This window comes from Montipora capricornis, chromosome 14 (genome assembly GCF_036669925.1).
Source record: "Montipora capricornis isolate CH-2021 chromosome 14, ASM3666992v2, whole genome shotgun sequence".
Taxonomy (NCBI): Eukaryota; Metazoa; Cnidaria; class Anthozoa; order Scleractinia; family Acroporidae; genus Montipora; species Montipora capricornis.
Window position 1 is genome coordinate 32430075 of NC_090896.1, and position 12500 is coordinate 32442574.

Sequence of the window (12500 nt, forward strand, 5' to 3'; positions counted from 1 at the left end):
CAACGCTTAAACTCAGTCGTACGGGACATTATGAGGAATATGTACCGGCAGTATACCAGTGTCTCCTTGTTTAATGAGGACTGATATCAAATATGTACTCGCTACTTTAGTAATGTCAAGCAGTACTGGAAGTGTTATTAATGAAATGTGAAAAGAAGTATTAAAAAGCGAATTGTTACGAGAGCCGTGTCTCCCTTCAAGCACTGATACAACTTAAGCCCATGCAGCCTTTTTCTCTTACTTTGACACTCAGCTGCGTGTAGACGGCAGTTTCATAATTTCCCGTCAGATTAGATTTAAATTAATCCATCAATCAGTGTTACATCGGAATTTACCTCTTAAAATGCAAGCTGCAGAAATGTTACTAAGGTTTAGTCTTCGTTTCACTTCGTGTCTCCTTCTTTTCGTGTTCGCAGTTGTTTTTCTAGATTGTTCGATTCACAACGCGAACCAGACATACGTCATAAGGAACGCCTTTTGTCGCTGAAAGGGCGAAGTAAATATTTCATTGATGAATGAGGAAGTGGTTTCTGCTTGTAGTGAGAGAACCTACAATCGGCGACAAAATTGTTGACATATTGACAATTTCTACCTCCTATGCCGCATTTCTTGTATCTTTTAGTCTTCTTAGGTAGTCCAATTCTCCCCCTTCCCTTTTAGTACAAATTGTGGCGTGACTCCCGGGATATTTAGGTACAAATAGGTAACATTGGGGCAGGTGGGTCTTATCAATAATTTAGAGCATGATTCAAAGTACACTGTTATTTTACACTTAAAAACAACTGTTCAAACACAATGTTGCTGATTGTAGTTTCCAAAAGATCTGTTATATAATCCGGTTCCTAGATTGTTCGATTCACATGACGCTAACCAGGCATGACGTCATATGGAACTTCTGTTGTCGCTGAAGGGGCTACCGGTAATTAAAAATTTCACTGATGAATGAGGAAGTGGTTTCTGCTTGTAGTGAGAACCTTATTTCCAAAATCTAAGATCTGTTATAGCCCGGTCTGCAAATTATATTTCCTATCATTATTGCCAAAGTTACACCCAAAAGTGACAAAGATAAAGGAAGTTTTGTTTTTTTACCTACAGTCTCAGACATAAATAGTTGGGACACTTCATGTCAACATCTTCTGTTCCCTCCTCGTGCGTTCCCTGCCCCTCTCAATGTTGTTTATCGCAGTTCAGTCACAAAATCTTTCACACCAACATTGAGAGGGAAGGAAGAGGCAGAACTGTCCCAACAATTATGTCTGGGACTGTAGGTCTAACTCGTATTTCCGTAACAGCAATGACGCACAACAGGTACTATCCTCGCATCTGTGTCACGTCACATGTGATGTCTGTTCAGTCACGCGTATTTTCTTCCTTCGAGCTCCTAGAATTCTATCGAGCTTGTGTATCATCTTTCCCCATCTCATGGAGCGATATCATTTGTGAGATAATCGATAATTAGGGCTAAAGCTTGTGCGATCGTGTTAATTGTGCGCTTCAGTTGTTCCTTGCGATGTGGGTTGAGCAAGTGGCAAAGCAATCTCGTTCCCAGAGAGCATGAAAGAGCAGAGATTAGAGACCAAGAGCATGGACTCTGGGCCAAAGCGGGATATCCGCCTCGACTACGCAGACTCAGAAATCTGAAAAAATAAATGCGCATAAATTGGCCCTGAACAGAGTCCGTGTTCTTGGTGCTGACCAAAAAAAAAAGCGGGCTCTGGGAACGAAATTGGTACCTAAGCCGCCATCCATCAATCGCGAATGCTCCATTGACTGCGTCAGCAAAGTCTCTTAGGTTGAATTCCGAAAGTATGTCAGGGAAACAGATATAATTGTGTAGAGCGGCCTTTCCTGATAGTCTGTCACAATGTAGTTTAGTGTACTTAAGCCGTCCGTCTCAACCAAGGCATTGCTTTGTTCTAGCTCTTTACGCCTAAACGAGAAGAAATAAAATTATTAAACCCTTACATCTGATTTAAAGGAAACCTCTACTAAAACAGCATAAATAATCTTAAACCACGAAACGTAACATTTACAATGAAAATTGTTCCAACTTTTTCTAATGAAAGCGTTTGTAATCTGAAGTAAATAAATTTCAAAAACGCTTGTTTTGGTTTTCAAATTTCCTGGGCGCCGCCATCTTGAATAGTAGTGACAGGTCGCGGTTACCCCATTAGTGACGTTGCTTTAGCAACGACAACAGCTATAGCTACGGCAACGACAACGCCACAAAGCAAGAAGGATGGAAAAATATTCGTGCTGCACGTGTAGCACCCATTTCACTGCATTTTTTTGCCGTTTTCCACAAAACAACCCACCAAATTTCAGGTTTTGATGACAAAACCGTATTTGTTTTTTCTCGTCACAGCTTTTACTATAGTTTCCCTTTTAGCGATAAGCTGCTAGAGAAAGGCACAATTTGGAGACAAATTCCTACAAAACTTCCTATTATCGAAGGCGGCGGTATTGTACTTGACACAAGCATGTGACGCCGTTGACGTTTGGATAAAATGCGAGCTAACTGATGTCGAACAAAGTCAAGTTTTAAGGCTCGGGTCACGACGAAACTCGTTTCTGCGCCGTGTGTGTTAAGGTAATTCCCTTAAAAATGACGTACTATCCAGATTTTTTTCAAACTTGGCAAAATTGATTCTCATACACAGGAAATTTTAAAAATGCAATGAAAAGATGGGGTCACCGTGCTCATTTTCGCGCTGTATGCCCTTTATTCTAAGTGTTTTTTACCGAATTACGCGAGACGCGCGGTGTAAAACAAGGGCATCACCTTAAGGAATAAAGCGAACTAGAAATCGTCGAGGCGTTGTCCGAGGGAAGAGTATGGTAATTGCTCTCTTGCTCTCTTGGGCTGCCTGGAAGAGTATTAAGGGATAGCTTTTGGACGAAAATAGCAGAGTGGCGCAAAGACAACGAAGTTAGGAGTTCTATCATTTGAATACGGCTTAAATGGGAATGAAAGAGTGTTACAGCAACATTTCAATCACTTACGGTTTTTGTTTGCAACTTCTGGTCAAATATCTTTACAAGCTCGCCAAACGAGGGACGTTGTGAGGGATCTTGCTTCCAACAAGACACCATCATTTGATAGCTAAAAAAAAGAAACGTCAAGTTTGGCATTGGACTTTGAGGGAGCTTTTGTCCCACAATCACAAAAGAAATTGGCATATTTACGTGTCATCTGAGCACCCTTCTGGTTGTTTCAGCCTTTGTCCGGAGTTTAAGAAGTCCAAAATCTCGAGGCCTTTCAAAGCCGAATAGGGCATTTTTCCTCAAAGAAAGAAAAAAACAACAAACTAGAAACAGCAACAACAATAAGTACTCCAAGACCACTTGTGACACAGGGTTGGGTTATTTGCACTTCTTATCGAACAATATCTCGTTGGGTTGGGTGGGAAAGGGTGGCGGTAGAAGGCATTTGAGAAATAGACTACTTCGACGATACGGCAGCCATTTTGAATTATATTGTTGCAGTAGCTATCAATCATATATTAAGCGATGTTTATAACTGGAAGGGATAGATACTCGAAATAAGGTGAGACGCTTCGTGACCCATATACAAAGATAACATTTGGGGACGTTATGTTGCAATACCTGAAAACCTCAGTGTTAACCCGCTTTGGCGGATAAACAACACTCTGTTAGGCAAAGAATGATGCTGGGTAAGGTATTGATCTCTAGTGATTAGGGTTAAGCGCTGACTCGAAATGGTTAGCTTTCATAAATTGTTCTTGTGACACCATAAACTTTAGTAGGATCGTTTGGTACTTTATGTACCGACAAAACTAAGTCTCTCACCTTATTTTGGAGTATCCATTCCAGTCATAACCATTCTTGAGTTTTCAGGGGGAAAATACAATTTATTTGCCCCTTGAGCATCCCATATTATCTTTTTAAAGAATAGAAATCGAAATGACTGCCGAATCGTCGACGAAAATAAATTCTAGTTTCTAATGAAACTGTGGTGCTGCGTCGGTGGTAGAGTGAAACTGGAAAATTTGGTTTTATCAAACGTGTTGATAAATGTCGAATTACCACCGTGAACGGTTTGGAAAGCTGACGTCTCGGGCGCGAGCCCCTCATCAGAGCGGATAGAGGAATTGTGGGTGTTGTTGGTTTTTATGCGGGTGTCGAAGAGCTTTGCCACTGGTGGATAATATATGGTAACATAAATTTGTTAATAAATCAATGGAATGAAAGGCGTTCATTGATTCCGTGAGGATAGAGTGTACCTAGTTGAAAGATGACTTTTTGGTCCATATTCTTACGGCTCTCTGTGTTCCCGTGGTGTAAAGATAGGCTGCAAATTGTCATGTTGTGGTGGGAGTGATTAGGAAGATTAAAATTGTGCCAGGCTAATTTTGATGCATCTGTGTTTTTTTCTACATCTCGTAGGTCTTCGCGAAAGCGGTCCTCCAATCTTCTCCCTGTTTCGCCTATGTAGGTCTTCTTACATAGTGTGCAGGTTATGCAATAGATGACATTTGTAGAGATGCATGTAAAGTGGCCATTGATTTAACGGATCGATTCGGTCCTGAGAACCATGTTAGAAATAAAAGGACAAGTTTTGCTTCGTGTGCGTGTACATTAAAAAAGTTCCCGGTTGGTTGTCACACTTGAATGCGCTCCTATCTAGAAAGTTACCTATGTTTTGTAGCGTTTGAATGAAATGAGTGGTGGTAAGTGGTAATGAGTGGTAAGGGTGAATGGAATTCTGTTGGTTTCTTCGTTCTGTGACATTTGTAGTGCGGTTTCTCGATCGATTTCTTGGGCACGATGTTTGCCTTTGGTGACAGCGGAGTCAGGGTAGAAGTCGGTTTTGGTTTGAATAAGGTTTCCGAGCTCGGTCTTTTGACAGGACGTTGGTTGAAAAAAAATATTTGAGTGCTTGACGGCCTTCATTGTTGGGGATTACGGTGTATAAGATTTTATGTCCATAGTGAAAATGATTTTGTTTTCGCCTTTATCGTACAGCAAACAGCATAGGTCTGGCTGAAATTTGCGTTTCACCAGAAATCAAAAGAAACTTGTTTGGTTTTAGCTCATTTCTTTCCTGATATCTACAAATATCAACAGACTTCTCAAAAACGACACAAGATAGAATATGATAATATACATGCTTTTATAACAAGCAAATGCCTTGGCCTTCCTTTGCCTATTTTGGGGGAATTTCGCGTGTAATTTCCCCTCTAGTTCCAAAAACATCCCGGAAACGCTGAGAATATTATCTGAGACTATATATATAACTTCAATCGACGCGTTACATCCAAAAGCAACGTTAAGTGTGAAAAATACTCGTTTTAGAGTCGTGAAAAACCAGCAAAGCAAAAGATTTCTATGTACTCTAAACGTGACCAAATAGGGTCATAGCAAATCCCCGGATAACTCACGTCTCTAAGAACTGTTGCGTTACAAACTGCAGAGGCTGGTCTTCTCTTAAAGTCATCTCCTTTTTTAAAAATGGAAGAAGTCTCACCCAGGGATCGTAGCGTTAGGAAATTAACCCCGCGAAACTGACTGGAATATAAGTGCTCGTGCGAGTTTTGCACCTGACGAGGCAAAACACCAGACGCGCAACAGACCACAATACAATACAATACAGGGCTAATGAAACACAATCACAACAGAACAGAACTTTCAACAACAACTGTTAAGAATCCCAACTGGCCGGAGGCAAACCAGTGGGCTGTTTACAAGTGCAACTGAGAAGTTGAACCAGGGACAACCAGGAACAAATTCATCCAGCGGTCGGAACATGTTTAGAATCCAACTGAAGAGTTGGATGAATTACCCGACACTGAACCCTTGGGATTTTACGCAGTGCTGGTTACGTCGGTAGAGAAATCAACTTTTCAAAGTACTTAATGTTACTAAAAGTTTCTGCCTGGAAATGAAAAAAAATAATTACCTCCAGATGCAATCTCCCACAACACCACACCAAACGCCCACCTAACAGAAATGAAAATTATACCGCACGTCAACAACTATTGGTCAAAGTCAAAGCGCCGCTTTGGTATTTTTTTTTCTTTAATCTAAAAAGGAGGTTAGCCCACCTGAATCCTGGCTTAACATATATTATGTAAAGTCCTCTTAACATTTTGGCGGTTGAAATGGAGAAGTGATCCTCGAATTTATCTTTACAATTTGTTAAGCGATTGTCTCTTACAGGCACCTGAAAAGTTCAGGTTGGCTTCAACGACATTCGAAATCATATCCTCTGCGATGGCGGTGCAACGCTCTACCAAGTGGGCTATAAAGCTCCTGTCACTCAGTCGGGAGCAGGTCATTTTTTTGAGCGAAGGACTTGATGAATGAAACAAATTTATTATTTTGGGGTATCAGGGATATTCCCCTGTCAGGGCTCGCCTTTTGCCACCCCAACAAAAAACTCGATGGCCACACAAACTAATACGGCAGATACAGATATGAACAGTGATATGAATGAGTGGATGCAATTTTTTCTTTGACACCGTTATGAAACTCACACGTCAGTCTTGACATTGTAAGTAAAATCCTCTATAGATTCCAACGCCATCCAGCGGACTGGCAGCATACCCTATGGAAGTTAAAAGACATGCGGCTTGTCGATTAAATGCACATCGACGAGCTGGTGATGCGAAAGCAATCGAGGCACTCAAATTTAAATTTAATTCAAGTTTTCATTCTCATACCCCAGACATATGCTCGTATGCACCACTCTCGTAAATATCACGTGACATGCCAAAATCAGATACCATGGCAACATTATTCTTGTCAAGGAGGACATTTCGTGCAGCGAGGTCCCGATGAACACACTGCGAATCAACAAGGGCAAAGAAAAGTCAATAGACGACATTTGATACGTATAAATAGATGGTTTTACCTGAGGTCACAGCAGGCCAAATTTTTGTAGGGAATTTGACTCTATTATAATACAAAAGTTGCTATTTTTGTGTACCAATATGGCCATCTCATCACGTGATTGGAAACAATCTATATGTTCATAAGACACAATATACGAAGTGTAACCACCTTCGACCGTTTGTAAGTAAAAGTCGACTGAACTTTCGACGTCATCATAATTGATAGACACTTACCACTTTGCTTGAAAGGTGCAACATTCCATTGGCCACGTCTCGTGCGATCTTGATTTTATCGGTTTCGGTAAAAGTCGCTTTTTTATTTCCAACATTGACGTATGGATTTGCACGATTTTCCTTCAGACGATCCAACAAGCAACCGTTCTCCGCTAGGCGCACAACTACCAGTATCGGCTCTATTTAGAATAAAAACACCAAAGTCAATAATTAGCAACTTTTAAGACAAGCGAAAGACTGAGCAATTAGTCTGAGATTGTCAATGATATGTTTAACGTTAACATTCATCACTTAAAGTGAGAAGACAAAAATTTGCGCGAGCGTGCTAAAAGGACGCCAGTAATTCACAGTTAGGATGCAACTCTATACAACCTCCAATTTCATTGAATACCTTTAGGACGCTGCTCTATTATTCTTAACGTCATAGACCATTGTTTCTTTTGTATTCTTCTTTGTATCCATTGTTTTCTGAACCAATCCCGAAAGTCGCTCTGAGCGCTAAATAATGGCTGTGTTTTCACGAGTGGTTTTTCAGGTCGCTCAGCGAGTGACAACCGAAAATTCTGTGAAAGCAGTTCCTTTCTCAACTTACTTAAAGTTAAGTAACCCGGCAAATTTTAGTAGAATTCTCATTCTTTCGGCCAATGAGGAGTCACTTGCTTTTATTGAAATAGGAAATACACTAGGAGTGCTATTTTTATTATTTTTATGACTGTATTGGCACATGCTCTCTCCTCATTTAAACTTACGCATGAGAACACGTATCATTTTTAAGTTGCTTAAGGAAGTCTGCAAACAAACCACTTTCAGGAATTTTAAGCGAGACAACAGTGTGCGAATCGGAATAAGTCCTATTTAGCACTTCCCTCTTGTTCATTACTGTATTTATTGTAGAAAAGTGGCCCCTGTAATTAAGGAAACTTATCATGAACTTAAAAATCACGTGCCACAAAGTTAGCCAGTCAGAATTAAGAGCAAAACCGATAGTCCATTCCCGAATCGCAAGTTTGACAGCCAGTTTCGGTGCGAAACCATTTAATGAAGATGACATTTTTGTTTAAAGTTTGCGCATCAAGACTCCATCTGAAACAGAGGAAAACTGCAGTTCCGAAATGCGCGAAGTTGTAAATTTCTCGCAGCCATTTACACGCGCTTATCGCCGGCTTCATGAATTTGCCTTACGTTTGATCGACAAGTTTAAAGGCAACCTCCCCTCCGACAAAAACATAACTTCAACCCATAGAGAATAATGTTTACAATCAGTTTTTAAAGATAGCACTTGTATTTTAAATTAATGAATTTTAGAATCGCCGATTTTTGTTTTCAAGTTTCCCGGGAGCCGCCATCTTAAATATCTGAGACTAAACAAAAGCTCTTACGTCAGAGGAAGCAACTGTAACACGTGACAGATCTAGATATTCAAGATGGCGGCGCCCGTGAATACGCGATTCTAAAATTCTTTTTTTCCTGTTACGAACACTTTTTTGAGAAAATTACAAACAATGATTCCGAAGTTTAAAGATTATCTTAAGAAGGACTGGAGGTTTCCTTTAATTGTCCATTTCTTACCCAACTGTCAGTCTTATCAAAGCATTGATTTTGCGACACTAATCCGCATCAAAATAGAAAGATTTGTGTAATTGTTTGCCTGCCTATCTTTTAGTTTGTGCAATAAACTAAAGATCGCTCTACGAATAAATTCTTACCTCCTGCCGTACATGCCCCCAAAAGACTGACAATATTAGGATGTTCACCAACTGTCACCATAATGTTGAGTTCGTTTATAAGGTCTCGCCTTTCTAGCTCTGTGGCACCCTCTGTAATTCAAATGAAAGGAGGATGTTATCGCAAAACCAGAACACGGCACTCCATAAAGATTGGTGTGACTTCATATCGCTTATCCATATTTGTGTTAATCGTTTTGCCCTGGAATCCGTGGTTTTTATTCAGTACAAAGTCCGTATTCTTGGTTCAGTTTGTGTTGTAAAGCTATTTCTCGGTCCGCTCATGCAATGTATGCTTTTAGTAGCCGTCTGCTGTCGGCGTGTTAAGTGATTTTGAAAGAACAAAATTAAGGTAGTTGCAATACTTACTTCTAAGCTCTCTATATGTAAGCCTCCAGATGATCAACCATCAGATTGATTGGTGATAGTCATCATCAATTTGCACGTTAAAAGTTACTCATGGGCTCCAGGAGGAGGGGGAAGAAAAGAAACTATTTTCCCAATGGCACTAGCCACTTCCCTAATAGTAACTCAGTACAGACATTTTGTAAACTGGTAGCTTTCTCCCTGGTGAGTTGTATTGTCATTGCCACTGAATTTATTGCAAATCCCAGGATAGTAAGCACTTGTGTGGGTATGAGGGTGGACTTCTCTGGATGCACAACCAAACCTAATTTGAGGGTCTGAATGGGGGGGGGGGGGGGGGGGTGGGGGGAGGGGTCCACTTGTCGGTTGGCGGTTAAAATTTTATTACTTTGTCGGTTGTCGGTTAAAATTTTCGACCTTTGTCGGTTGTCGGTAAATCCCATTTTTTTTTTGTCGCTAGTCGGTAAGTTTTCTGTCGTTTTGTCGGTAGTCAGTAATATTTTCTAGCCCTTTGTCGCTAGTCGGTTAACCCCATTCACACCCTCTAATCTATCAAGTACATGTAGGACAGTAGTATCTTTAACATTTTGGACACATTTCTCATAGGTTTGCCCTTGTAGGTAAAGGTCATCAAGATGTGCAACAACTATGTGTCCTTGTTTATGCAGCGTAGACAGAGGAGGCTTACGAATTTTAGTAAATAGACGGGGAGCACACGATAACCCATTAGGAAGGCAGGTAAATTCATATAACTCTCCCTCCCAGATAAACCGTAGAAATTTTCGATCCGAAGATCGAATGGGGATAGAGTAATAGGCGTCCTTCATGGGTGGACCACCAAGGGATGGTTTTTTTTACTTCCAGAATACCAGTTTTATTAGAGTCTGGGTGGTGGGGTGGTGGGGGTTTGGTTTAATCGGCCCTCGGGCTCCTGCTCTTGGCCAATTTCTAACCTTTAGCCCAAGTTAAAAAAAATTTGTATGGACATAACGTCAGGTGATATGAGCTCCAAAGGGATCAAGTTTTACCTTTAAGCTTCTTTACTGCACAAGCTATCACTCCCTTTTCATTCTCCAGCTCTCCTTTATAAACTTCTCCAAAAGCGCCCTGTCCTAACTTCACTTCGAGTTGAATATGAGATCTTGGAAACTCGCGCCAACCGCCTTTCAAAGGCAACTCTATCTAAAAAGTAAAAAAGTATGTGGGTGTCTTACAACCAACAATTAATGGGCTTGGATATGTATTTCTAAAGCTAGTAATTGCAAAAATTGTATCTTTATTTCTATGCTTGACTTTCAGCATCCGCGCCCTGATTGTATAGCGATTATTATACAGCAGTACAGCTAGTACACGGTCGACTGAATCAGAGCAAATTAGCGATCGGCAAAACTACCGGTTTTAACGAAGTAGCTATAATCGTTGACTATATAACGGCTATACCCTCGCCGACAAAATCGGCCATATATCGCCTCCAATCGGCTACATATTCGGCTACCTGATAGACCATATAATCGATACATAACCGGCTCCACAATCGACTTCACAATCACTACAAAATCGCTTACGTAATCGCGGACACTACGTAATCTGCTACATGAGTAATAATGCATCATTTCCGAGGTTTCACCAAATTTCAGGATACGTCAATTATTAAAAACAGAATGTTAATAACCAACTAAAACTTCAACCACATCTGGACTCACATTTTTCTGAATTCCAGATGTTCATTATATATTCTTGGAATTGGAGACCTGTTAATTCCTTTCATAGTTAAGATATGGAGATAGTTTCGAAATTTGACAAGTTTCTTTGTTCTACGTTTTTGTTCGCTTTTTCGGCCCTGACCATGCACAAACCACACCCTTTTTCTAAAGCAAAGACCATTAAAATGCCCCTGTGATAAAAAAAAAATCAAATCCTTCTTTTCTTCAGATTTTGAAAGTGTGTTTGCTTAACACTTGACTTGCAAAATTCTGAGCTTTGGTTTTTTTTTTATCCAAAGGCCGTTTACTTTGAGTGTAACTCTTGGATTTCATGGTCCGCCATTACTCACGTTCAAAACTGACCGATTGGACCTCAGAGGGTTGAATCCATGGAAAAGTGACGTCAAAGGCTCACTTGCTTAAAATTTCAACGAGTGAATGCAGCATATTATATGCAAAATGAGAGTTTAAAAGTCTGAAAGCCCAAAACTCCCGTGCTGCATATGAATTCTGCGGCGTACACACGCACTGCGTTCTTAAAGTAGTGAGCCTTTGACGTCATTTCTTCTCGAACCAGCTCTCTCAAGAACTGAAGTTAGTAATGGAGTCTTTTTGAAATCAAGGCTTAAAACTCTGGTCCTTTAGTATTTAGTTAACACAGTTTTGAAATCCAAAGAAAGAAAAGAATTGATTTTTTGGTCAAAGGGGCATTTTAAAAGTTGCGATTAAATTATTCAAAACTCAGTTGTGAACTGAGGACAAAATATTCAACAAGGTCACGGTCAAGTTAACACGAAGTGCGATGTCACTGTTCAAGCTTTTGTAGTCTCCAGAGTTTCAGAACCAGTCCATCTTTTGCGTTTCACCAAATTTCAAGATGCTGTCGTTTTAGATGTTTTTTTTTTCGAGGAGAAGGATTGTTTATGCTGCGAGACGTGCATGAAATATTAAAAACAGAATGATTATTTGATGACTAGCTGAAACTCCAATCCTATCTCCCATTCCAGTTGTTCATTTATAATATTATTCGGATTATAATATTCATTATTATAATAAATTAAGATTAATAATGATAATAAGAATTATTAGAATTACATTGGTTATTATAAATAATTGATATTTCAAGTCGGAGACCTCTTAATTCCTTACTAACCTCAATCTGAGACTTGTCTTCAACATTAGATTTACAAGGTGGTCCAAACTTAATGCAGACAATCGTGATGAAGAGAATAACTAAGCCAAATGGCAACACGATAGTCACCATCAATTTCAGAAGGAATTTATCTGTAAAGACAAAAAATACAGCGGTTAGTTGTTCGATCTGTGAGGTGAGTGTTAGAATTGAATTATGCATACATTAACAATTTATTATAAATGGCGAAAGTAACGTGTAGAGAGGCTCTATAGAAACAGACTCGTACCCAGTCGCTATTAACGGGTTTCAAAGCGAAAGACGTCTGGATAAAGTGGGGCGCGCGGGGAGTTATGGGAAGAGGCCGAAGAAAAATAGCGACTGGCAGATTTCGATCGATAGAACCGTGCAATCGTGCATAGAGCCGTGCAGAGCAGAGAAACAGAATATGGCGTTATTTTACACCTGTGTTGTGGTTAAAATTCCG

The 12500-nt window shown here is 40.1% G+C and overlaps 1 protein-coding gene across 1 annotated transcript in view; it reads right to left on the minus strand.

Annotated features, from left to right (window-relative positions):
• Positions 1–748: 748 nt before the first annotated feature.
• The window catches only part of LOC138032911 (uncharacterized), a 22979-nt gene continuing 11227 nt past the window's right edge, over positions 749–12500 (minus strand). The window contains exons 9-18 of the mRNA XM_068880623.1: positions 12035–12165; positions 10207–10360; positions 8795–8905; positions 7089–7267; positions 6684–6806; positions 6498–6568; positions 5921–5961; positions 3187–3283; positions 3004–3103; positions 749–1930 (exon numbers count right to left, since the gene is read on the minus strand). Coding sequence (XP_068736724.1) covers positions 1925–1930; positions 3004–3103; positions 3187–3283; positions 5921–5961; positions 6498–6568; positions 6684–6806; positions 7089–7267; positions 8795–8905; positions 10207–10360; positions 12035–12165 — 1013 coding nt within the window. The 3' untranslated portion in view covers positions 749–1924. The remainder of the gene's footprint in view (positions 1931–3003; positions 3104–3186; positions 3284–5920; positions 5962–6497; positions 6569–6683; positions 6807–7088; positions 7268–8794; positions 8906–10206; positions 10361–12034; positions 12166–12500) is intronic.